This window comes from Zea mays, chromosome 2 (genome assembly GCF_902167145.1).
Source record: "Zea mays cultivar B73 chromosome 2, Zm-B73-REFERENCE-NAM-5.0, whole genome shotgun sequence".
NCBI classification, from domain to species: Eukaryota; Viridiplantae; Streptophyta; class Magnoliopsida; order Poales; family Poaceae; genus Zea; species Zea mays.
In genome coordinates, this window is record NC_050097.1 from 20,418,198 (window position 1) to 20,445,710 (window position 27,513).

The 27,513-nt window shown below is 46.0% G+C and overlaps 1 protein-coding gene across 4 annotated transcripts in view; it reads left to right on the forward strand.

The window, feature by feature from the left end:
- The window catches only part of LOC103646096 (BEACH domain-containing protein C2), a 39,682-nt gene extending 22,274 nt beyond the window's left edge, over positions 1 to 17,408 (forward strand). For all 4 annotated transcript variants that reach the window (XM_020548189.3, XM_020548191.2, XM_020548190.3 and 1 more), the window contains 13 exons: positions 2,932 to 2,988; positions 3,056 to 3,124; positions 3,201 to 3,287; positions 3,357 to 3,473; positions 3,645 to 3,794; positions 3,904 to 3,988; positions 4,065 to 4,185; positions 9,705 to 9,801; positions 9,888 to 10,001; positions 11,244 to 11,610; positions 15,789 to 16,570; positions 16,643 to 16,765; positions 16,943 to 17,408. In XM_020548189.3, coding sequence (XP_020403778.1) covers positions 2,932 to 2,988; positions 3,056 to 3,124; positions 3,201 to 3,287; positions 3,357 to 3,473; positions 3,645 to 3,794; positions 3,904 to 3,988; positions 4,065 to 4,185; positions 9,705 to 9,801; positions 9,888 to 10,001; positions 11,244 to 11,610; positions 15,789 to 16,570; positions 16,643 to 16,765; positions 16,943 to 17,008 — 2,235 coding nt within the window. In that variant the 3' untranslated portion in view covers positions 17,009 to 17,408. The remainder of the gene's footprint in view (positions 1 to 2,931; positions 2,989 to 3,055; positions 3,125 to 3,200; positions 3,288 to 3,356; positions 3,474 to 3,644; positions 3,795 to 3,903; positions 3,989 to 4,064; positions 4,186 to 9,704; positions 9,802 to 9,887; positions 10,002 to 11,243; positions 11,611 to 15,788; positions 16,571 to 16,642; positions 16,766 to 16,942) is intronic.
- The last annotated feature ends 10,105 nt before the right edge of the window (positions 17,409 to 27,513 follow it).

Genomic DNA, 27,513 nt, shown 5'->3' on the forward strand with positions numbered 1-27,513 from the left:
GGAATGCCAGCTGTCTTCTGGGGAGAGGCTGTGGTGACAGCGGTTTACATCCTCAACCGCTCGCCCACCAAGGCTCTCAACGGGATGACACCGTACGAGGCTTGGCATGGGCGCAAGCCGGCGGTCTCTCACCTACGGGTCTTCGGCTGCCTCGTGTTCACCAAGGAGCTTGGCCACATCAGCAAGCTCGACGATAGGAGCACCCCGGGGGTGTTCATTGGCTATGCGGAGGGCTCGAAGGCCTACCGCATCCTTGACCCAAGAACACAGCGTGTGCGCACGGCGCGCGACGTAGTGTTCGATGAAGGGCGAGGATGGGCGTGGGACAAGGCGGTGGACGACGGCACGACTCCGACGTACGACTTCACCATCGAGTACGTCCACTTTGAGGGAGCTGGGGGAGTAGGCAACTCTTCTCCGAGCAGGTCTACCCCAGCCCCCAAGTCTCCACCGACTCCAGCGCCACATTCTCCAGCTCCTGCTACAACGAGCTCTTCACCACCACGCACTCCAGCCACGACTCCGGCTACAGCGAGCTCTTCGCCACCACGTACTCCAGCACCGACGGTACCCTCTCCGGGAACGTCCTCTCCGACACCAGCTCGTGTCGAGCACGACCCAGTGGAGCTCGTGACCCCTCTGTCCCGCGACGAGGAGCGCGTCGACGCGTGCTACGACGACGAGCCGTTGCGGTATCGAAGGGTGGAGGGCCTTCTCATCGACCCGTCGGTGCCAGGCCCTGCATCTCGCATTCTGGCAGGAGAGTTGCATCTTGCATGCGACGATGGTGAGCCTCGGTCTTTCGCGGAGGCCGAGAAACATGCGGCTTGGCGTGCCGCGATGCAGTCGGAGATGGACGCGGTTGAGACGAACCGCACTTGGGAGCTCGCTGATCTCCCTCATGGTCATCGCGCGATCACCCTTAAGTGGGTGTTCAAACTGAAGAGGGATGAAGCCGGCGCCATCGTCAAGCATAAGGCTCGCTTGGTGGCACGCGGTTTCTTGCAGCAGGAGGGGATCGACTTCGACGATGCCTTCGCCCCTGTAGCACGGATGGAATCCGTGCGACTCCTCCTCGCGCTGGCAGCCCTGGAGGGCTGGCATGTTCATCACATGGATGTCAAGTCGGCGTTTCTTAACGGCGACTTAAAGGAGGAGGTCTACGTACACCAGCCGCCAGGTTTTGCGATCCCTGGCAAGGAGGGCAAGGTGTTGCGCCTGCGCAAGGCTCTCTACGGCTTGCGACAGGCACCAAGGGCGTGGAATGCCAAGCTGGATTCCACGCTCAAGAGGATGGGCTTCATGCCAAGCCCGCACGAGGCGGCCATCTATCGGCGGGGCAATGGAGAAAATGCCCTGCTGGTGGGTGTCTACGTCGACGACTTGGTGATCACCGGCGCCAAGGATGCAGAGGTGGCAGCGTTCAAGGAAGAGATGAAGGCCACCTTCCAAATGAGTGACCTAGGGCATCTCTCCTTCTACCTGGGGATTGAGGTGCACCAGGGAGACTCCGGGATCACACTTCGCCAGACCGCCTATGCCAGGCGCATTGTTGAGCTGGCTGGGCTCACCGACTGCAACCCAGCTCTCACTCCGATGGAGGAGAGGCTGAAGCTGAGTCGCGACAGCACGACGGAGGAGGTGGATGCTACTCAGTATCGGCGTCTTGTGGGGAGCCTTCGCTACCTCGTCCACACACGGCCTGACTTGGCATACTCCGTCGGCTACGTTAGTCGGTTCTTGCAGCGACCGACGACGGAACATGACCAGGCTGTGAAGAGGATCATCCGCTATGTTGCGGGGACTCTCGACCACGGTCTCTACTACCCGAGGTGCCCTGGGGGGGCACACCTTGTCGGGTACAGCGACAGCGACCACGCCGGCGACATCGACACTAGCAAGAGCACAAGCGGGATCCTCTTCTTCCTCGGCAAGTGCCTCATTAGTTGGCAGTCGATCAAGCAGCAGGTGGTGGCCATGTCCAGCTGCGAGGCCGAGTACATAGCGGCGTCCACTGCTTCGACTCAGGCGCTCTGGCTGGCTCGACTGCTCGGTGATCTCCTCGGGAGAGACACTGGAGCGGTGGAACTCAGGGTGGACAGCCAGTCCGCTCTGGCATTGGCCAAGAACCCCGTGTTCCATGAACGGAGCAAGCACATCCGGATGAGATACCACTTCATCCGTGACTGTTTGGCAGAAGGGAGCATTCATGCGCGCTACATCAACACCAAGGATCAGCTTGCAGACCTGCTCACCAAGCCCCTTGGGAGGATCAAGTTCCTTGAGCTTTGTTCCAGGTCCGGGATGGCTCAACTTTCCCACAAGACGACGCACAAGACTTAGGGGGAGAATGATAGAATAAGTCATGTGGTCTCTGGTTTGTGGTGAACAGGACAGCAGCACAGCAGTACAGGACTGCAGCACAACAGCATCTTTTGACTGCTGCAGCACAGCAGCAGTGCAGTTGAGTGCAGTTGGAGACAGTCACCTTTTGACTGCTACAGCACAGCAGCACTTTTGACTGCTGCAGCAGCAGGACAGTAGCACTGCTACAGCACAGCAGCACTTTTGACTGCTGCAGCAGCAGGACAGTAGCAGTAGCTGGCAGTTGCAGTTCTTGACTGCACTTTAGCAGTAGCTGGCAGTTGCAGTTTTTGACTGCACACTTTAGCACTTTAGTATCTAGAGGACAGCATCTGTGTGTTGCGGTGTGTAGTGTGTAGTGTAGTGTAGTGCAGCCCCTAGGGCTATAAATATGTGTCCCCAACCCCTCTAAGGGTATGGCATTGTGTAGTGTTTGAAGAAATAAACAGAAAATTGCCCCAACTCATAGTGTCATCCTCTGATGAGAGTTAGAGTCCCTCTACTTACATAGGCAACATCTAGTATTGTCAATATGCAATAATAGGTAGTCATGTCTCATTATTTCAGAGAGCTGAGCAGATTCTTAAAAGAACTCAGTTGATGGAGCGCTGGGCTAATTGGGAGGTACACATACATTGTCCTGTGCTATATGTTGGTAGTTTTAATACCTAACCATGTCTAATTTGTTCAGATCAACAATTTTGAGTACTTAATGGAACTTAACACACTGGCTGGGCGCAGTTACAATGACATTACTCAGGTCAGTATCCTGTATACTTAATATTTCTGGCCGAATCTAGCGACCTGTAGTCCTGATATTGTTTCTGCTTGTGCAGTACCCTGTTTTTCCCTGGGTAGTAGCAGATTACAAATCCCGAGTGTTGAATCTGGATGACCCTTTGTCGTATCGAGATCTTTCAAAGGTTGCATTCACCTATTTGTTGCTCCTGTCTTTTGCTGATCACTAACACAGCTTGTTTTATTTGATGCAGCCAATTGGAGCACTAAACCCTGAACGTCTAAAGAAGTTCCAAGAACGGTACTCTACATTCGAGGATCCAATCATACCAAAGTTTCATTATGGTTCACATTACTCCAGTGCTGGCACGGTATATCTTCATAGTAGATATGAATCCGATGTTTACTTAGAATTCTGGATTTGCAATGTGAATTCCTTGCTCGATTATGTGGCCTGCAATTTTGATATTTGGTCATTGTCCAGTGCATACTTGGTTATCACAATGTTTGATTTGTGTACTAATTACTACTATCCCTTTCAGGTCTTGTATTACCTTTTCAGAGTGGAGCCTTTTACAACACTGTCTATACAACTGCAAGACGGCAAATTTGACCACGCTGATCGCATGTTTTCTGATCTTTCTGGTACATGGGATAGTGTTCTTGAAGACATGAGTGATGTAAAAGAGCTAGTAAGTCTACCAACAAGTATTTGCAGTAGTTCCCATCGATCTTTACTGGTTCATGGCGAAACCAAGTCTAGGTTGCAGCAATCTGATTATTTGATGGTAATTCATCTAGGTACCCGAGATGTTTTACCTCCCTGAGGTATTTACCAACATAAATGGCATTGACTTTGGGACAACTCAACTTGGAGGGAAGCTAGGTAATTGCATTTCAACTTATGTCCACTATGCAGCTGAGTAGATAAAAACAGTAATGCAATTCCGGTACCATTGCAGATTCCGTAGAATTGCCTCCCTGGGCTGAAAATCATGTGGATTTTGTCCATAAACATCGGAAGGCTCTTGAGAGTGAGCACGTCTCTGCTCATTTGCATGAGTGGATTGATCTAATTTTTGGGTAACCTCTATATTATCCTAGCTTGACTCACTTTCTTGTGTTTTTGCACAAACATCCTAACAATAATTTGATGTAGGTTTGCATCATGCTAATACCATTGATGCTTTGTTATATCTTCAATGGACACTCTGGTTGCATGTACAATAATATCTTAGGGTTTATATATATGTACAATCATTTCTACATTTATTTTCTTATTCTTTTTAATGGGCATCTTTTTAGCCATCAATAGGATTGGCTGCTTTCTTATTTCTCAACTCCTAAGGGCAGACCTAGTGTCCGAGGCTCCCACTGTTAAGGCCCATTAAGGCCCATATATTATTGTCTGCCTATATATATGCTACAGTACCCACGTGGGTAATCATCTCGCCTAATCAAGGTTAGTTACATGGTATCAGAGGAGGTTAGGGTTAGGGTTTAGTCTAAATCCGGCCCTGATCCATTTTTTTTGGGCGCCGTCGCGCCGTCGCTGTGCTGCCAATCGCGGCCAACCTCCTGTCCGCCATCGTCGTCCTCTTCCTCGATCCACCGCCAGGAGATCCGACCAGCTTCCTGTTCGCCGCCAGGGGCGCGCGGCCTTCCCTCTTCATTGATCTGCCGCCAGGGCGGATCTCCCTCATCTCAGCGCCGTCCGCCGCCTGGATCCGCCGCCAGGACTGTTCGCCATCTGGATCTGCCGCCAGGGCTGTCCGCCGCCTGGATCCACCGCCTGGCTGTCCGCCGTCAGGATCTGCCGCCAGGGCTGTCCGCCGCCTGGATCACCCGCCAGGGGTGTCCGTCGTCCGCGCTATTCCAAGGGGCAGGGCGCCTTCCACTGCCAGGGGCAGTGCGCCAGGGGCGGATTTCTATCTCTGCCTGCGCCGTTCTACTGCCTGTGACAAGTTCCGCGGATCCCTGTCTGCTGTCGTTGCACGCAGGGCTGCAGATCCGCTGCTCCCACTGGAAATCTGCACCGACCGCGGATCTGCGACGTCGCTGCTCCCAGGTCTTTGGTCTCAGGTTTCCTATTCTCCTTGATTTTGATTCAATTCAATATGGCGACAAATGCTATTGTGGTCAATATCACTCTTGATGGTCAAAATTATCCGGAGTGGGCTTTCTGTGTTGAGACTGCACTTCGGGGACATGGATTACTCTTTCATTTGACTGATGCAGCACCCGTTCTTGCTGATGATCGTCACAATGCTGCTGATATCAAAACATGGCAACTTAATGATGGTAAAGTGATGGCTGCTATGGTGAACAGCGTCAAACCGTCTATGATTATGAGTTTATCTAAATTCAAAACTGCTAAAGCCATCTGGTCTCATTTGAAGGAGCGTTTTGTTCAGGACAGTGGTGCTCTATTACACACCCTCATGCAGCAGACACATGTTATTGAGCAAAATGATATGAGTATTGATGAGTACTACTCAGCCTTTGATCGCCTGATGAGTGCTTTGACATCAATGGTGCCTGCTTGTACTACTGATCCATGTCCGGCTCATAAGTTTATTGAGAAGTTCTTCACTTACAGATTTGTTATGGGTGTTCGGGCTGAGTTTGATTCCCTTCGTGCTCGTTTACTTCAGGGCTCTGACACTCTCACTATGGCTAAGGCGTTGTCTGATTTACTTGCTGAAGAGACTCGTCTTAATTCTCCGTCCTCTACTGGTGGTAATCCTCACAGTGTGTTGGCTGCTGCCCAGAAACCTAAGAATATTTTTAAGCCTTGTGATCATTGTGGCAAGACCAATCATCGATCTGAGCTTTGTTTTGTCAAGTTTCCTGAGAAGTTGACTGATTTCCGTGCACGACGTGCTGCTCGTGGTCGTGGTCCAGGACCATCTACTAGAGGCTCAGTTGCTGTTGCTGCCACTTCGTCCGCTTGTACTTCAGAGTCGGCCTGGGTACTTGATTCAGGAGCCTCCTTTCATGTCACATCTGATCAATCAAAGTTGGCTTCTACTACACCGGTCACAGATGGTGCTTCAGTGCAGACAGCTGATGGTACTGTATGCCACATTACTCATAAGGGCTCTCTTTCTGATCCACACTTTACATTACCTAATATTTTCTTTGTTCCTGAGCTATCTATGGACCTTCTTTCAGTAGGTCAAATTACGGATCATAATTGCTTTGTCGGGTTTGATGACTCATCTTGTTTTGTACATGACCTTCGCACAGGGGAAGTGATTGGGACTGGCCGTCGCCGTAAAGCCGCTCCTCGCCTCTACATCTTGGACTCTTTGCGGCTTCCTTCCTTGGCTACATCTCCAGCGCATGTGCTTCCAGCTACCGTTGCTTTTGTTACGTCTTTTGCCCAGTGGCATCATCGTCTAGGTCATTTGTGTGGATCTAGATTGTCTACTCTAATAAAGTCAGGTTGCTTAGGTCATACTTCGGTTGAGTCTGATTTTCATTGTAAGGGTTGTCATCTTGGAAAACAAATACAACTTCCATATTTTACTAGTGATTCTCATTCTGTTGAACCCTTTGATTTGGTTCACTCTGATATTTGGGGTCCTGCACCTTTTGTGTCAAAAGGTGGATATAAATACTATGTCATTTTCATTGATGATCATTCTCGCTACACTTGGATTTATTTCATGAAACGCCGCTCTGAGCTGATTTCTATTTATAAAACCTTTGCTCGCATGATTCACACTCAATTTTCCACTCATATTAAAACCTTTCGTTCTGATTCCGGTGGTGAATATTTATCTGATAATTTTCGCCAGTTTTTGACTTCAGAGGGTACTCTTGCTCAGCTTTCTTGCCCTGGTGCTCATGCACAGAACGGTGTGGCTGAATGCAAACACCGTCACATTATAGAAACTGCTCGCACTTTGTTGATATCTTCTTTTGTCCCTTCACACTTTTGGGGTGAAGCAGTTTCTACTGCGGTTTACCTAATCAATAGACAACCGTCATCCAAACTCTCTGGCAAAACACCTGGTGAAGTTCTTTTCGGAACTCCTCCATGATATGACCACCTTCGAGTTTTTGGATGTACGTGTTATGTCCTATTATCACCTCGTGAACGTACTAAATTGACTGCTCAATCTGTTGAGTGTGTTTTTCTTGGATACAGCCCTGAACATAAAGGCTATCGGTGTTATGATGCATCTTCTCGTCGCATGCGTATTTCTCGAGATGTGAGCTTTAATGAAAACCGACCCTTCTTTTACAACTCTTCCACTCATTCTTCTTTTTATTCCACAGAGTCTACCTCCTTCATGAGCCTTCCTCCCATTTCTGAAACTTCATCAGTATCACCACCTACTGTTTCTACCCCAGATGTTCTTATTTCCATCACACCACCTTCCACTTCCACACCATCTTAGTCTTACGCTTCCAAACCACCTGTCACTCAGACTTACATTTGTCGTCCTCGCTCTACTCCCATGGCCAGTCCTGATGATGACCCTGTTACTGATACTTGTACTAACAATGATGACTCTCATGTTGTTTTTAATCAGGGGTATCATCTTCGTGACCGTGGCAATATTGCAGCTCCAGAACGTTATGGGTTTCCCCGTGCTGGTGCAGTCATTGCTGAACCATCATCTTATAAAGAGGCTTCTGGTATACCTGAGTGGCAGCTTGCTATGACTGATGAATTAAATGCTCTTCATCGCACATGTACATGGGATGTTGTTCTGTTACCTGCTGGTGTTGTACCTATCACGTGCAAATGGGTCTTCAAGGTTAAAACCAAATCTGATGGGTCTATTGAGCGATATAAAGCTCGTCTTGTGGCTAGAGGTTTTCAACAGACTCAGAGTATTGACTATGATGAGACTTTTGCACCTGTGGCCCATCTGACTACTGTCCGAGCTTTACTTGCTGTTGCAGCCTCATCTTTTTGGACTATCTCTCAGATGGATGTCAAAAATGCTTTTCTTCATGGTGATCTACATGAGGTAGTCTATATGCATCCACCTCCTGGGATAGAGGTTCCATCAGGGCATGTATGTCGTCTCCGTCGAGCCTTGTATGGTCTCAAACAAGCTCCTCGTGATTGGTTTGAGAGATTTGTTTCTGTCATCAAGGCTTGTGGTTTATATTCTAGTGATCATGATCCTGCATTGTTCATTCATGTTTCTTCACGAGGACGCACGTTGCTATTACTATATGTTGATGACATGTTGATTACAGGAGATGATCCAGACCATATTGCTCATGTGAAGGCGTATCTGAGTAAGGAATTTCAAATGTCTGACTTGGGGGCCCTCGGTTATTTCTTGGGTATTGAGGTTTTGCAGACTCAAAATGGTACTTATCTTTCTTAGGTCAAGTACATACAAGACCTTCTTGATCGTTCTGGTCTTAGTGATACTCGCACTGTTGCCACGCCTATGGATCTTCACTTATCTCTTCGTCCGACTGATGGGACACCGTTGGAGGATCCATCTCGATATAGACATCTTGTTGGCAGCTTAGTTTATCTTACTGTCACTAGGTCAGATATTGCTCATGCGGTTCACATCTTGAGTCAGTTTGTCTCTGCTCCTACATCAGTTCATTATGGGCACTTACTTCGTGTGCTTAGATATTTAAGGGGGACAAAAACACAATGTTTATTTTATGACTCAAACTCCCCACTTCAGCTTCATGCTTACTCTGATGCTACCTGGGCCAGTGATCCTACAGATCGTCGTTCCACCACTGGTTACTGTATTCTTCTTGGATCATCCCCTGTTGCTTGGAAATCCAAGAAGCAAGCCGCAGTATCTAGATCTAGTACTGAAGCAGAACTTCGAGCCCTGGCTACTACTACTGCTGAGATTATCTGGATTCGTTGGCTCTTGGCTGATCTAGGCGTTTCTTGTGACTCGCCTACACTTCTTCACTGTGACAACACTGGAGCTATACAAATTTGTCATGATCCAGTGAAGCGTGAACTCACAAAACACATTGGTGTTGATGTCTCATTTACTAGATCTTATTGTCATCAGAAGACCATTGCTCTTCAATATGTGCCCTCGGAATTACAGCTTGTGGATTTCTTCACAAAAGCACAAACTAGGGCACAACATCAGTTTCATCTAATCAAACTCAATGCTTCAAATCCTCCACTTCCGCCTTGAGTTTGACAGGGGGTGTTAAGGCCCATATATTATTGTCTGCCTATATATATGCTACAGTACCCACGTGGGTAATCATCTCGCCTAATCAAGGTTAGTTACACCCACATGAGTGAGGTCTGGGGAAAGGATAAACCGAGGCAGAACTTCTCCCTGCAAATGTGGAGATGCTGCTTCGAACCCACGACCTTGGTGACTCAGTGAAACAGCTCTCACCAATGCACCAGACCTGCCCTTGTATTTCTCATCTCCTAATTTAGATGAGACGTTCTGGATGGATTATTCTTGCTTTTAGCTATTCGTCAATGAATTTCTTGTCTGTAGCATCCATGGACCTTGAATAAGACGCCAGGCATTTCTTTTGTTAGTTACCCTGAGCAGCCAGTTCTGATGTTTTCTCATCACCATGTTCTACATCACCTTTTCATTGTTGTTGACTCCGGTTTGCAGATATAAACAGAGGGGCAAAGAAGCGATAATGGCAAACAATGTATTCTTCTACATAACATATGAGGGGACTGTTGACATTGACAAAATTACAAACCCAGTAAGTAGCAGGGTGCATAAGTTCATCTACAGGTTTCCTAGTAGCCTTTTTGTGTACCTTTTCATGTTTTTCTGGAACTACTTTAGGTGGATCGGCGAGCTACACAAGATCAAATAGCTTACTTTGGACAAACACCATCTCAACTGCTGACTGTACCTCACATGAAGAGGAAGCCACTGGCGGAGGTCTTACAACTACAGGTAATTTTATATTAGCATGTTACTGAGTTGAAGTGGTTTTGTTGTTTAGCCTGTTATAAGTTATGTTAGGGTTAAGGCCGATTACTGGTGGATTGGTGTGTCAATGGCAATCAAACAACTCGTATTAAAACAGAGAAATTCCAACGATTGATTTGAGCAGTAGTTGCAACAAATTTAAAGATATTTCTTCCATTGTATTTGCTAAACTATTCTGGAACCAGTTGATCATTACCCCACTTTCTTGTTCCTGATTAGAATCAGGATTTAGCCTATGGCAGCCGAATTTACTACAGGTACGGTATGAGAATCGCATTGCTGGGAACCTACCAGCAGACCATCAAAGTGACTCCATTAGAAGTGTTGATACACAATTTTACCAGCGAAGCTGGTTTTCTCTTGTGAATTTTGTCCTCTATGACTTAATTGATAGTTGGACTAGTATGTGTCGAGAACTGAGAAATAACAAAACTCGGCCGGGGAGGGAATGACCGCCCTCCCAGTATAATACTAAGAAGAGACCAAAACATTGGTCCCGGCCGAGAAAACCCTGAACCTTGGCCCCCCATCACTAACAGGTCAACGTCAACCATCCACTCTGCAACGGCTTGACCGGAGGGTGGCACACAGGACATCGTAACCCGAGAGCGGATGAGCTACAGCGAGGGGATTTTTTTAAACAAGCCGGAAAATTCGCCCCAAGGGGAATCGAATCCGGGACATAGAGGTGTTACTCAGAAGCCTTAACCACTACGCTAGACGGCTAGAGGCCCTATCACACTGACAATTAACACAATCGCTTGAGGTAATCCATTGAAGCAAAGCAAGGATGGAAACCTGAAATTCTTTGTGTGTATGTGGTGGTAAACCAGGCCTGAATCTGGTCTTCGTTGCATTTTGTTTTTCTTTTTTTTAAAAAAAAAACCGGCGAACTTACAAGGAACTATGTTCCATTGTAAATAAAACATAGGCACCCGAATTTGAATTGGCCAGGATTCGAACTTGGGTAGTGAAATGTAAGTTCATTGTCTCTATTTTTTGTCATTCTTGTAATACCCATTTCTGGCAGTTCTTGTGCTGCGTAAGTACTACTAAATATATTATAGTAGTACTTACCATCTAAATATAGTATAGCACTTACTAAGCATTCTTGTACTGTCATACTTCACATTCATGGTATAATAATAATAGGCTATGTGGCTCACTATTATTTGGCACATCTTGATCCTTAAATTTACTGTGCAGACAATATTCCGAAATCCAAGTGAACTTAAATCATATGTGCTTCCACATTCAGATCGTTGCAATGTTCCTGCCAGTGCTATGCTTGTATCAAACGACTCTATTGTAGTTGTTGATGTAAATGCCCCAGCAGCACATGTGGCACTTCACCAATGGCAGGCTAATACTCCAGATGGTCAGGGAACACCTTTCCTTTTCCATCATGGTAGAAATTCCACAAATTCAACCAGTGGCGCACTCATGCGCATTTTCAAAGGATCTGCTGGTTCTGCGGAAGATTATGGGTTCCCAAGGGCTATAGCATTTGCTGCTTCTGCAATCCGCAGTTCAGCAGTTGTTGCTGTGACATGTGACAAAGAGATAATTACTGGTGATTGCTTCTTTTCTCTACTTATCTTTATAGATTTCTTATTTCTTTTATGTATATTTAGTAACATGTGTGATCTACTTTGCTCCTTATCCGTTTTTCTCATACCATTTTGTGGGAAACCCTAACCCTAACACATGGTTGGGTGTTGTATTAATATATTGAGTTAGCTGGGTCTGGCCCATTACACAGGTGTGAGAGGGTAATTACACGGGGTAAACCCCAATCCCTAAACGGGTATTCTAACATCCCCGCAGTCTCAACTCTATCATTTACAAAAGTTGAGACTGGATCGAAAGCCTAAAAATAAACTCGACGGTAACCCCTTGGTGAAGATGTCGGCGAACTGCAGCGTGGTGGGGACGCTGAGAAATTGAACGTCACCGGCAGCGACACGCTCGCGAACGAAGTGCAAGTCGATCTTCACGTGCTTCGTACGCTGATGCTGCACGAGATTGGTGGAGAGGTAGACCGCGCTGACATTGTCGCAGTAGACAAGGGTAACACGCTGAAGGGGGCTGTTGAGCTCATGGAGTAGCTGGCGCATCCAGGAGGCCTCTGCCACGCCGTTGGCCACAACGCGGTACTCGGCCTTTGCGCTGGAGCGGGAGACGACGGGTTGCTGCTTGGCGACCCAGCAGACGAGGTTGGCGACCAGGAACACCACATAACTGTAAGTGGATCAGCGCGTGTCGGGCCAGCCAACCCAGTCAGCGTCGGTGTAGACCACGAGCTCTGATGTCGGGGATGGTCGAAGTAGGAGGCCGTAGTCGAGGGAGCCGCGTAGGTAGTGCAGGATTCGCGTGAGCGCGGTGAAATGGGGCTCCGGTGGGGTGTGCATATGTAGGCACACCTGCTGGACGGTGTACGCAATGTCGGGCCTGGAGAAGGTGAGGTACTGGAGCGCGCCGGTCAGGCTCAGGCTTCGGTAGGACGTCAAATCGGCGGTCGGGGGCTCGTCGTCCTCAGAGAGCTTCGCCTGAGTGTCGACAGGCGTGGAGCAGGGCTTGCAGTCGGACATGCCAGCCCGCTTCAAGATGTCAATGGCGTACTAGCGCTGGTGGAGGAAGAGACTCTGGGGCCGGCGCTCGGCGGTGATGCCGAGGAAGTGGTGGAGGGCCCCTAGGACCTTCATCGCGAATTCCCGCTGAAGGGCGACGATCGTGCGCTGTAGAAGGTTGGCGATGGCTGCCATGAGCACAATGTTGTCGACGTAGAGCAGGAGGTAGATGGTGTCGTCGTTGCGCTGGTAGATGAAGAGGGACGTGCCCGACTTGGCCTCGACGAAGCCGATGGAGGTCAAGTAGGAGGCGAAGCGACTGTACCAGGCCCGTGGCACCTGCATGAGGCCGTACATGGAGCGGTTTAACCGACAGACCAGATCCGGACGAGCGACGTCGACGAAGCCGGTGGGCTGGCTGCAGTAGACAGTCTTCGTCAGAATGCTGTGGAGGAAGGCATTCTTAACGTCAAGCTGATGGATCGCCAAGTCACAGGAGAGGGCGAGAGAGAGGATGGCTCTGACGGTGGCGAACTTGACGACGGGGCTAAAGGTCTCACCGTAGTCCACTTCGGGGCGCTGGGTGAAGCCCCGAAGGACCCAACGGGCCTTGTAGCGGTCGAGGGACCCGTCTGAGGTTAGCTTGTGGCGAAAGAGCCACTTGCCGGTGACCACGTTGGTGCCTGGTGGACACGACACCAGGTCCTAGGTGTGATTGGCTAGCAGGGCCGCGTACTCCATAGCGCGACACTAGTGGGGGTCGGTAGGGATGAAAATGGTCGAAAACAATCGGAAAAACAGCTAAATTGTTTTTGTTTTCATATTTTTTGACCGGGACGAAAACGAAAACCAATGGTCGAAATACGGGATCGGAATTGTCGGTTATTCGAAAATGATCGAAAACAGTAAACTCTAGTCGGAAAGATAAATATGTTGTAGTTTCCACAAATACATAATAAAGTGACGTATTGCCTAATTTTTAAGATATAAAAATACACAAACAACTTTTTTCATCATTCGTATTATTTAGAGTATTTATAACTTTTGTTTTTCTCTTATTCATTCACTCGAACACAACAAAAAACTATAACTTGAATAAATTATATGCTAGGTGTATCTCATATTATATAAAAACGGTAAAAAGCGGTATTATCACGACTCGGAAGAGCCTCATGGGTGACGGGAGGATAGCCGAGGATGAGGCGCTGCGCGGTGGCCATCTGGGCAGTCAGGGCGGCGCCCATGGCACGCTCTTGCTCCAGGGCGAGGGATGCAGCGCGCTCGCGCTGCTGTGAGGTAGCCACAACGGCCTGGATGGTGGCAATGACGGTGACTAGCGCCGATGATGCGGGAGGAGCCATTGATGACACAATGATGTCGGCGTACGTGGTGTTGGTGAAACCTGGCGGGGGGCGACGCAAGCAGGGCTCTGCAGTGAGGGCGCCTGGGGTGAGCTATGGGGGGAGCCAGGAAAGGGCCTAAGGCCGGAGATGAACGTGGGGCCATCAATGGCTGTCCAAGCGGCGGTGGCGGAGACGAGGCCGGCGTGGGGTGCGCAGGGCGCCCGTGGCCGCTGCAGGCAGCGGGCCTACGACCTGGGCGGATGCTGGAGGCGTGCCCGCACCTAGGTCATTGACGGCAGTGGTGGCTGCGCCCTGGGCGTCGGCGGCAGAGGTGGCCGCGACCAACTTTTTTGCATTTTAGCCCTTTTGGGGTTTCTTTTGCACAATTATACCCTTTGTAGTTTCATTTCAAAAAATGGACCCTTACCTCGGCGCCGTCATCATTGGCGCCGAGGTAACACATAGTGGCGCCAACATAATTGGCGCCAACTTTTCCTACATGGCAGCCGATATGGCAAGTCTCAGGGGGTCGGCGCCATAGATCTTGGCGCCGACCCCCTGGATAGCACCGGACCCCACCGTCAAGGGGGGTCGGCGCCAAGATCTATGGCGCCGACCCCCTGGGACTTGCCACATCGGCTGCCACGTAGGAAAAGTTGGCGCCAATGGTACTGGCGTCGATGTGTGTTACCTCGGCGCCAATGATGATGGCGCCGAGGTTGGGGTCCATTTTTTGAAATGAAACTATAAAGGGCATAGTTGTGCAAAAAAAAAACTAAAAAAGGCTAAAATCCAAAAAAGTTGGGGTGGCCGCGCCTGTGGTCAGGCCGGCGGCGGTGGAAGTGCTGCGTGGATCCATGGGGGTCGAGGAAGAGAGAAGGAAGGCCAACGACGAGCAGAGGAGGCTGCTAGCGCTGCGGCTGGGGCGGTGGCGGGGAGGGGGAAGCCCTGTCCTGGAGCGCCGACGGCGGCTGGGGCTGAGGGTGGGGAGGGAAGGGAGAGAGAAAAAAACCTTGCTCTATACCATGTGGAAACCCTTAACCCTAACACAGTGTTGGGTGTTGTATTAATAGACTAAGTTAGCTGGGTCTGACCCATTACACAGGGGTGAGAGGGTAATTACACGGGGTAAAGCCCAAACCCTAAACGGGTATTTTAACACATTTTTTTGTGACATACTGGCGAAAGGACTTCTAACTGAATTGGTTAGGTGATCTGAATAACACTTCTAGGTTCTAGGTTCGACTTCCCGCGAATTTTAGGTTGAGGTTTAAAAAGTCTCATTTCATAACAAAGCAAGGGCCTATGGTCCGACCCATGGTCATTATCACATGGGCTACGGTGCCGCTATGTATGGATGAGACAGAGGTTCAAAGGTTGTCTTGACATGTGATGATTTCTTTTTATTAATACAATGTCCCCGCATGTCAAGTTTTTTTATGTACTGTCCCCACTAAAATTCATAGAAAATGATGCTTTGTTCTGCTACAATACCAAATTCAAACTAAGTCTACAGAAGAAACAATCCAGGGTGAACAAGAGTCACTTTGCTAAATGCTAATATGGTTTCCTGTATCTTATTAGATTGCATATTGAATTTCAATTTGCCAATGTACTCAACAACTCTCCTCTACATATGTTAAAAGTTAGGTTTTCTTTTGAAGTCTTTTAGGGGCGGCAGGCAGTCGACGGCCTCATTATGCTTGAGATATATAACTAGTTCTGAATTTGCTTATTTTCCTGACGGAGTGTACTATAGTAATTACAAGCTTATTTCATTAGTTGGTCATGTTTCCATATTTTTTTTCTTATAAACAAGTCATTTTGCTCAATAATAGGTGGCCACGTTGATGGTTCATTGAAGTTGATATCCCTAGATGGAGCGAAGACAATTGAAACTGCTTCTGGGCATATTGCTCCAGTGACATGCCTTGCGCTGTCACCTGATAGCAACTACCTTGTGACAGGGTCTAGAGATACCACAGTTATACTCTGGAGGATTCATCAGACAGGCTCCTCACATAAGAAAAATGCTCAAGAACCTCCACCGACTACACCAACGACACCACGCAGTCCTCTCTCTGGCAGCACTAGCACCATGAGCAGCCTCTCAGAAACAAAGAGACGTCGCGTTGAAGGTCCAATGCATGTAATGAGAGGACATCTTGGGGAAGTAACCTGCTGCTCGGTTAGTCCAGACTTAGGACTTGTTGCTTCCTCATCAAATGCAACAGGCATTCTTCTGCATTCCTTACGCACAGGCAGGCTGATAAGGAGGCTTGATGTCGATGAGGCACATGCAATATGCTTATCTTCTCAAGGAATCATTTTGGTTTGGAATGGAACAAAGAAAACATTATCTACCTTCACTGTCAATGGACTCCCTATTGCTAACTCAGTTCTGTTGCCTTTCTCTGGACAAGTTAGTTGCATCGAGATTTCTACAGATGGCCATTTTGCTTTATTTGGAACATCTTTGTTCAACAACTACAAGTGTGATAACAGTACTGAAACTGGGGATCATGAGCTTGGACCCAATGGCACTGATGATGTATCAAAAAATTCTGAACAATCTGTTCACGCGCCTTCAATCTGCTTTGTTGACCTGCATACACTGAAGGTTAACATTAAAAACTTTGATTCACCTTCGTTCTCCTTTGTGCTACCCTCACCAGAAAAGTTTTTGTGACAGGTTTTTCATACTCTGAAGCTGGCAAAGGGCCAGGACATCACAGCAATTGCTCTAAACAAAGAGAACACAAATCTTTTAGTTTCTACTGCTGATAAACAGCTTATAGTCTTTACTGATCCCGCTGTAAGCATCCTCGATTCCTATATAACAACAAATTATGCTTGATGAAATCAATATATTCACTTTCCACGTGTAATATTAAAGAAGTGCTGTAAAAACATTTTAATATAATTATTAGTATTGCCAATTGTATAGGAGATCACTCTGAGCCTTCTTCCTAATAGAGTGGTAATATTGTAGTTGAGCTTGAAGGTGGTGGATCAGATGCTGCGGCTTGGTTGGGAAGGTGATGGCCTACTTCAGTAATGACCCGTGGCAAAGATTCAATGTTCAGCTGTCCATTACTTGCTTCCAGATTTGCTATCTACTAGTTATCATAGACAGTAGTAAAGTAATGAAAATTAAGGCATGAGATACACTGTTTGTACAAAATTGAGGGTCACAATGGGTGCAAAGGCTAGGTCATTTAGATGGGAAGGAAACCAACGGATTTTGGTAGAGTAGCTTTGTAAAAAATCTCAGATGGTTTTGTAGAATGAGTGGATAGTAATTGTACACAATTTTGCAGCCCATTTTTTTTGTGGTCTTCAGTACAGTGCGGTGCAGCACAATCCTTGAAGCACTTTGTATATCTGAAATGAATCTATTGACTGTTGGCCAATCAGTGTTGAAAATAGGTTGAAGTTTTTTCACTTCGTATTATGAACCTACAACATCACTGTTCTATATGCAATTTGCCATATGTCTCAAGAGCGGACTAGTCCGTCTCTCGTTACTACTTTAGAAATTCTGGAAAATATGATTGTTCACCATTTTTTTCTGGATTAATTTAGTCCAACATTCACAAAAAGCGTAGGACTATATGCTGCCATAGCCATCAGGCAGAAATGGTAACATCGAAACGGTCGAGTACACGAGGAGGCTGCAGAGATCATTGAATTCGTCATCGATAGTCCTATGGTGAAACTCTCTTATGTAGAGATGGCAATGGATACTCGAAACCCGATGAGTTTTTACCCTATTAGTAGAGATAGCAATAGGTAAATACCCACTGAGTATTACTACTTCATACTCACACCCACGACACAAAAATAACTCCATCGGATAACCCATATACACTGGTGGGTATGGATTTACTCCCATACCCATATGAGTATGGGTCACCTATCGGGTCACCCGTACCCACAAAAATTAAACATCTATTAAAATATTATATTATACGAATGTCAAGTATATCCATCTAAATATCATTACAAAATTTCTAGCATCATTGAATCATCCATTCAACACACCAAAAATAATTGGATAAAGTAGTAACACTACTACATAGCACATTACATGTTCCATTACATAGTCATTAAATTGTCGTTAAGCCTTATATGACATTATAACCTAAAAGGTTGTTAAATAGTAAAAAGATGGATGACTAAAGTCCAAGTTCATGCTTGGACTAAGTTTATATTGGGTATGTTATACCCATGAATTAACGGGTATGGGTGAAGGCGGAACGTTCTAATACCCGTTTACTCATTGGGTGAAGATTTTTGCCCAATAACAGACTTACGGGTAGAATATTTAACTCACATACATACCCTAATAGAGTAAATACCCATCGGGTATCGGGTCATGGGTACCCATTGCCATCTCTACCTATTAGGGCTAGTTTGGGAACACCGTTTTTCTAAGGGGTTCTAATTTTTCTAAGGTAAAATGAACTAATTTCCCTTGGGAAAATGGAAATTCCTGGGGAAAATGGGGTTCCCAAACTAGACCTTAGGGTACGGGTTTGGATCAATTTTCATACCCATAGATTTGTTAATAAGTATAAATGTATACCCGACAGGTTTATGTGTACGGGTTTGTTTCTATAGTACCCAAACCCGTGAACCCGTGGGTTTTTTAAACCCGACCAACATAGTGCATATTGTCATTTTATTTTATAAACGAACAACAAACTTATTATCTACTTATTTACTTCCTAATTTTTATCAAATAGTAAATGTATAAGTAGTTGGTGAGAGTGTTGCTTGATTGCTATTATAGTTATTACTAGTGTTATATATGTGGTTGATGTATAACTTAGTGCAAGGTAACTTGATTATACAACTTATTATCTGTATTTAATTCTCTCTACTAATATTTTTATACCAAATTATAAACTCGTTGTTCATTGTATAAATTTTGGACCATGATCTCATTAATCATTACGATACTTATTGATTATAAAAAGAATAAGCATACTGGAGATAAAACTCGCGGGTAACCCGTGGGTACCCGCTAACCCGATGGGTATGGGTTTGAGAAAAATTTCAAACCCGTCATGGGTACGGGTTTTTTAATGGGGTGTAAATATTTTTCACGAGTACGGGTTTGGGATAGCAAAATCCGACGGGTTTGTACCCGTTGTCATCTCTACTCCTATGGTAGGGCATCAGATGGTCCAACGAGTCCGATTTCTGCATAAGTTTGAGCAACGGCTAGTGGCCTCACTTGGGCGTTATAAATAGACTGTGACCGGCTCCAGTGGCGGACGCGGGACGCTAGTGGCCTCACTTGGGCGTTATAAATAGATTGTGACCGACTATGCGCCAGTGGCAGATGCAAAATTCATAGGGATAAAAAAATACCACTAACTTATTGTTGACCGAATCAAAACCATGTGTATCTTATCGAATGTCGATATCATCAAAGAGCGGGACCACCGGGAAGGAGGCGGGGTCAGGCGACCTCTCCGGCAGAGAGTCAACGCTCGCTAGTTCGCTAAGCTCGTCGCTTGTCGAGGATGGGTCGCATCGTCACGACGAGCGAGATCGGGCTTACTAGGCGGGTCGATGTCCCGACAACGATGAGCAGGGTGGGGGTATCAGGAAGGGGGTGGGTCGAACGACAACACACTTCGAGAAGGGGACAACAGCAAGCAATGACAGAAACGGGACAAATTGGTTCCTAGGCGTTATGAAGAATAGTATCAGACAAATAGATGCTAGCTGAGAAGGAGGACATGAGTTAGGAGGATCGAGCCGGTTCAACTAGAAAGCTCAGGACGGAACTAGTTTAGTATACCCAAGACATTTAGTTTTTCCTATACTTAATAGTAAATAAACATTAGGTATAAGAGAAACTAAAAATTGAGGGGTACCATGGCCCCCTTTGCCCCCCATGTGGATCCGCCTATGCTTTGTGTTGCATCATTTTTTTGAAGAAAAATTATTGAACACCCTAGGAAGCATTGCTAAATGTCTTCCACTCATCTTCATTAAATTTGCTTGATCCAAAGTGAGATTAGATGTGATCTCTAGTGAACTATAGAAAGTTGTTGTATTTAGTGGCACTAGTAATCATCTTGAGCTACATGATTTTGTTTATCTTGGTGGTTGTTGTCATTTAGATGGTTTGAAGGCAGAGAAAGATCAGTAAGCAACTTTGGTGGTTATTGTCGGCTTTGATCGTTGATTGTGCTTATTCCTTGCAGGATATTTGCTAAGAGCAACTTTTAGTGAAATCATGGCTAGTTGTAGTGTCTCTCTAGTGGGTGACAAATGGGCTTGGTGTTTAATGCCAAATAGCGTGCGAACCACCTAGCTTGGACTTGCCACAACGAGGAGTAGGTTGGCTGGCAGAAAGCAACCAAACCTCAAGGATAAATTATTGTGTCCATCCTTTGAAGTATAGCCATAAATACTAGCAAATAGTATTAGTCCAAACAGTCATGTTGATCATCAAACACTGAAATTCATTAATCAAATAGTCATCTGTCCATCTTCCTTACGACGTGAAAAAAATATTAAGTGTGCTTCCAAGCGAGAAGTTGATCTTCCCCCACTACACCGACACAAATATTGGGGTAGATCAATGCTCATGAGATATGCATGCACATCCATAATTAAGATAGCTCTTCTTAAAACAAGAAGGGTATGGCTCTCAAAGCCAATCATGAGAAGAAGGACAAAGCAAAAGTGCAAGAAGAAGATGAAAGCTCAAACAATGATGATATTGATGATGTAAAGCTTGCACTTATGGTGAAGAAGACCACCAAGATGCTCAAGAAGCTCAATTTAGAAGGCATAAAATTTGATTCAAGCAAGAATTTTTTTTACAAGTAGAAAGAGAAATCCCATCACTAAGATGGATTGTTACTATTGTGGTGAGCTATGCCATCTTGCCTATCAATGCACGAAGCCTAAGAAAAACAAGTGTAAGGGAAAGAAGAAAATGATGCAAGTGAATATAAGAAGAAGAAGAAGAACAAGGTCTTCAATAAGGAGATTTCAAGAGAAGACAATTCTACAAGAGAAAATGTGGAAAAGCTTACATTGTTGGTGATTGGTTCACCAATATCGACTCCATGAGTTGCTCATCATAATGTGATAGTGATGGTGATAAGAAGCGTACATGCTTGTCATGGGATTCTCTTCTCCACCACCTTCACCATCATCATCCCCTATACACCTATGCCTGATGGCCAAGTGAAAGGGAATTAGGCTTACACCTATTTCCTAATTGATTTTGGTGGTTGAATTGCCCAACACAAATAATTGGACTAACTAGTTTGCTCCAGTCTATAAGTTATACAGGTGCCAAAGGTTCACAAAAAGCCAATAAAAAGACCAAGAAAAGGGTTCAACAAAAAGAGCAAGTGATAACCGAAGTGTGCCCTGGTCTGGCGCACCGGACTGTCCGGTGTGCCACTGGACAGTGTCCGGTGCACCACCGGACAGTGTCCGGTGCACCAGGGGACTTCAAGCTGAACTCAACACCTTCGGGAATTCTCAGAGGCGCTCCGCTATAATTCACCGGACTATCTGGTGCACCACCAGACAGTGTCCGGTGCTCCAAGGAAGAGTGACTCTGAACTCGCCAGCTTCGGGAACCCGCTCCGCTAAAATTCACTGGACTGTCCGGTGAGTCACCGAACAGTGTCCGGTGCACACCGGACTATCCGGTGTGACAGCGGAGCAACGGCTACTACGGCGCCAACGGTCACCTGCAGAGGCATTTAATGCGCTACAGTGCGCGCCAGAGTCAGAGCACGCGCGGGAGGCGCACCGGACAGTCTATAGTACCTGTCCGGTGCACCACCGGACAGCCAGGCGACCCCACCAGTCAGAGCTCCAACGGTCGAACCCTAATGGCCGGGTGACGTGGCTGGCGCACCGGACACTGTCCGGTGCGCCCGTCGACAGCAGCCTTCACCAAACGACTAGTTTGGTGGTTGGGGTTATAAATACCCCCAACCACCCCACATTCAAGTCATCCAAGTTTTCCACCTTTCAACTACTTATAAGAGCTAAGCATTCAATACAAGACACACCAAAGTGATCAAATCCTCTCCCAATTCCACACAAGGCTTTAGTGATTAGTAAGAGAGATTTGTTGTGTTCTTTTGAGCTCTTGCGCTTGGATTGCTTCTTTTTCTCATTCTTTCTTGCGATCATCTCTATTGTAATCAAGTCAAGAGACACCAATTGTGTGGTGGTCCTTGCGGGAAGTTTGGTTCCCGTTTGATTAAGAAGAGAAGCTCACTCGGTCCGAGGGACCGTTTGAGAGAGGGAAAGGGTTGAAAGAGACCCGGTCTTTGTGACCACCTCAACGGGGAGTAGGTTTGCAAGAACCGAACCTCGGTAAAACAAATCATCGTGTCTCGCTCTTTATTCGCTCACGATTTGTTTTGCGCCCTCTCTCTCGGACTCATTTATATTTCTAACGCTAACCCGGCTTGTAGTTGTGATTAAGTTTGTAAATTTCAGTTTCGCCCTATTCACCCCCCTTTAGGCGACTTTCAATTGGTATCGGAGCCCGGTGCTTCATTAGAGCCTAACCGCTCGAAGTGATGACGAGAGATCACGCCAAGAGGGAGATGGAGACCGGCGACAAGCCCACTACAAGCCACGAGAAGGCTTCATCGGAAGAGTCCCGCAACAAGGGGAAGGGAAAGGAGAAGAAATCCTCTTCCCACAAGTCGCATCGGAGTGGCGACAAGAAAAAGAAGATGAGGAAAGTGGTCTACTACGAGACCGATACTTCATCGCCTTCCATCTCCGGCTCCGACGTGCCGTCCATTACTTCTAAGTGCCATGAGCGCAAGAAGTTTAGTAAGATCCCCCTACGCTATCCTCGCATTTCTAAACATACGCCTTTACTTTCTGTCCCATTAGGCAAACCACCAACATTTGATGGTGAAGATTATGCTAGGTGGAGTGATATGATGCGATATCACCTAACCTCACTCCACAAAAGTATATGGGATGTTGTTGAGTGTGGTGTACAGGTACCATCCGTAGGGGATGAAGATTATGATGAGGACGAAGTGGCCCAAATCCAACACTTCAACTCCCAAGCCACAACTATACTCCTCGCTTCTCTAAGTCGAGAGGAGTATAATAAGGTGCAAGGGTTGAAGAGTGCTAAAGAGATTTGGGACGTGCTAAAGACCGCGCACGAAGGAGACAAGGTGACTAAGATCACCAAGCGGGAAACGATCGAGGGGGAGCTCGGTCGCTTTCGTCTTCGCCAAGGGGAGGAGCCACAAGACATGTACAACCGGCTCAAAACCTTGGTGAACCAAGTGCGCAACCTCGGGAGCAAAAAGTGGGATGACCACGAAGTGGTTAAGGTTATTCTTAGATCACTTGTTTTCCTTAACCCTACTCAAGTTCAATTAATTCGTGGCAATCCTAGATATACACTAATGACTCCCGAGGAAGTAATCGGGAAATTTGTGAGCTTTGAATTAATGATCAAAGGCTCAAAGAAGATCAACGAGCTTGATGTCCCCTCCACGTCCGAAGCACAACTGGTCGCATTCAAAGCGACGGAGGAGAAGAAGGAGGAGTCTACTTCAAGTAGACAACCAATCGATGCCTCAAAGCTCGACAATGAGGAGATGGCGCTCATCATTAAGAGCTTCTGTCAAATCCTTAAGCAAAGGAGGGGGAAAGATTACAAGCCCCGCTCCAAGAAGGTTTGCTACAAGTGTGGTAAGCCCGGTCACTTTATTGCTAAATGTCCATTATCAAATGATAGTGACAGGGACAACGACAAGAAGGGGAGAAGAAAGGAGAAGAAGAGGTACTACAAGAAGAAGGGTGGCGATGCCCATGTTTGCCGGGAGTGGGACTCCGACGAGAGCTCCACCGACTCCTCCTCCGACGAGGACGCCGCCAACATCGTCGTCACCAAGGGACTTCTCTTCCCCAACGTCGGCCACAAGTGCCTCATGGCAAAGGACGGCAAAAGGAAGAAGGTAAAATCAAGATCCTCCACTAAATATGAAACCTCTAGTGATGAGGGTAATGCTAGTGATGAGGAAGATAATTTGCGTACCCTTTTTGACAACCTCAACATGCAACAAAAAGAAAAATTGAATGAATTAATTAGTGCTATTCACGAGAAGGATGACCTCTTGGATTCTCAAGAGGACTTTCTAATTAAAGAAAATAAGAAGCATGTTAAGGTCAAAAATGCTTACGCACTCGAAGTAGAAAAATGTGAAAAACTATCTAGTGAGCTAAGCACTTGCCATGATACTATTGTCAACCTTAGAAATGAGAATGCAAATTTAATTGCTAAAGTTGATTTAAATTCTTGTGATGTTTCAATTCCCAATCTTAGAAATGATAATGATGATTTGCTTGCTAAGATTGAAGAATTGAACAACTCTCTTGCTAGCCTTAGGATTGAAAATGAAAAATTGCTTGCTAAGGCTAAAGAATTAGATGTTTGCAATGCTTCCATTTCTAACCTTAGGAGTGAAAATGATATATTACATGCTAAGGTTGTAGAATTAAAATCTTGCAAACCCTCTACATCTACCGTTGAGCATACTTCTATTTGCACTAGATGTAAAGATGTTGATATTGATGCTATTCATGATCATATGGTATTAATTAAGCAACAAAATGATCATATAGCAAAATTAGATGCTAAAATTGCCGAGCATGAACTTGAAAATGAAAAATTTAAATTTGCTCGTAGTATGCTTTATAGTGGGAGACGCCCTGGCATTAAGGATGGCATTGGTTTCCAAAGGGAAGACAATGTCAAACTTAATGCCCCTCCTAAGAAATTATCCAACTTTGTTAAGGGCAAGGCTCCCATGCCTCAGGATAATGAGGGTTACATTTTGTACCCTACCGGATATCCCGAGGACAAGATAAGGAGAATTCATTCTAGGAAGTCTCACCCTAGCCCTAATCATGCTTTTATGTATAAGGGTGAGACATCTAGCTCTAGGCAACCAACCCGTGCTAAGTTGCCTAAGAAGAAAAACCCTAGTGCATCAAATGACCATAGCATTTCATTTAAAACTTTTGATGCTTCTTATGTGTTAACTAACAAATCCGACAAGGTAGTTGCCAAGTTTGTTGGGGGCAAACACAAGGGATCAAAGACTTGTGTTTGGGTACCCAAAGTTCTTGTATCTAATGCCAAAGGACCCAAAACAGTTTGGGTACCTAAAACAAAGAACTAAAATTGTTTTGTAGGTTTATGCATCCGGGGGCTCAAGTTGGATCATCGATAGCGGGTGCACAAACCACATGACAGGGGAGAAGAAGATGTTCTCCTCCTATGAAAAAAACCAAGATCCTCAACGAGCTATCACATTCGGGGACGGAAATCAAGGTTTGGTCAAAGGATTGGGTAAAATTGATATATCTCCTGACCATTCTATTTCCAATGTTTTTCTTGTAGACTCTTTAGATTACAATTTGCTTTCCGTATCTCAATTATGTCAAATGGGCTACAACTGTCTTTTTACTGATATAGGTGTCACTGTGTTTAGAAGAAATGATGATTCAATAGCATTTAAGGGAGTGTTAGAGGGTCAGCTATACTTGGTAGATTTTGATAGAGCTGAACTCGACACTTGCTTAATTGCTAAGACTAACATGGGTTGGCTCTAGCACCGCCGACTAGCCCATGTTGGGATGAAGAATCTTCATAAGCTTCTAAAGGGAGAGCACATTTTAGGATTAACAAATGTTCATTTTGAGAAAGACAGGATTTGTAGCGCATGCCAAGCAGGGAAGCAAGTTGGTGTTCATCATCCACACAAGAACATCATGACGACTGACAGGCCACTGGAGCTCCTACACATGGACCTATTCGGCCCGATAGCTTACATAAGCATCGGCGGGAGTAAGTACTGTCTAGTTATTGTGGATGATTATTCTCGCTTCACTTGGGTGTTCTTTTTGAAGGAAAAATCTCATACCCAAGAAACCTTAAAGGGATTCTTGAGACGGGCTCAAAACGAGTTCGGCTTAAGGATCAAGAAAATTAGAAGCGACAATGGGACGAAGTTCAAGAACTCACAAATTGAAGGCTTCCTTGAGGAGGAGGGCATCAAGCATGAGTTCTCTTCTCCCTACACCCCACAACAAAATGGTGTAGTGGAGAGGAAGAATAGAACTCTAGTGGACATGGCAAGAACCATGCTTGATGAGTACAAGACTTCGGATCGGTTTTGGGCCAAGGCGGTCAACACCGCTTGCTACGCCATCAACCGGTTGTATCTACACCGAATCCTCAAGAAGACATCATACGAACTCCTAACCGGTAAAAAGTCCAATATTTCATATTTTAGAGTCTTTGGTATCAAATGCTTTATTCTTGTTAAAAGAGATAGAAAATCTAAATTTGCTCCTAAGACTGTAGAAGGCTTTTTACTAGGATATGATTCAAACACAAGGGCATATAGAGTCTTTAACAAGTCCTCAGGACTAGTTGAAGTTTCTTGTGACGTTGTGTTTGATGAGACTAACGGCTCTCAAGTAGAGCAAGTTGATCTTGATGAGATAGGTGATGAAGAGGCTCCGTGCATCGCGATAAGGAACAAGTCCATTGGGGATGTGTGTCCTAAGGAATCTGAAGAGCCTTCAAATGCACAAGATCAACCATCCTCCTCCACGCAAGCATCTCCACCAACTCAAAATGAGGATGAGGCTCAAGTTGATGAAAGAGAAGATCAAAGAGATGAGCCACCTCAAGATGACGGCAATGATCAAGGGGGAGATGCAAATGATCAAGACAAGGAGAATGAAGAACCAAGACCGCCACACCCAAGAGTCCACCAAGCAATCCAACGAGATCACCCCGTCGACACCATCCTCGACGACATTCATAAGGGGGTAACCACTAGATCTCGTGTTGCACATTTTTGTGAGCATTACTCGTTTGTTTCCTCTATTTAGCCACATAGGGTAGAGGAAGCACTACAAGATTTGGATTGGGTGGTGGCGATGCAAGAGGAGCTCAACAACTTCACTAGGAATGAGGTATGGCATTTAGTTCCACGTCCTAATCAAAATGTTGTAGGAACCAAATGGGTCTTCCGCAACAAGCAAGATGAGCATGGTGTGGTGACAAGGAACAAAGCTCGACTTGTGGCCAAGGGATACTCCCAAGTCGAAGGTTTGGATTTTGGTGAAACCTATGCACCCGTAGCTAGGCTTGAGTCAATTCGTATATTATTAGCCTATGCTACTTACCATGGCTTTAAGCTTTATCAAATGGACGTGAAAAGTGCTTTCCTCAATGGACCAATCAAGGAAGAGGTCTATGTTGAGCAACCTCCTGGCTTTGAAGATAGTGAGTACCCTAACCATGTGTACAAACTCTCTAAGGCGCTTTATGGGCTAAAGCAATCCCCAAGAGCATGGTATGAATGCCTAAGAGATTTCCTTATCACTAATGGCTTCAAAGTCGGAAAGGCCGATCCTACTCTATTTACTAAAACTCTTGACAATGATTTGTTTGTATGCCAAATTTATGTTGATGATATTATATTTGGGTCTACTAACGAATCTACA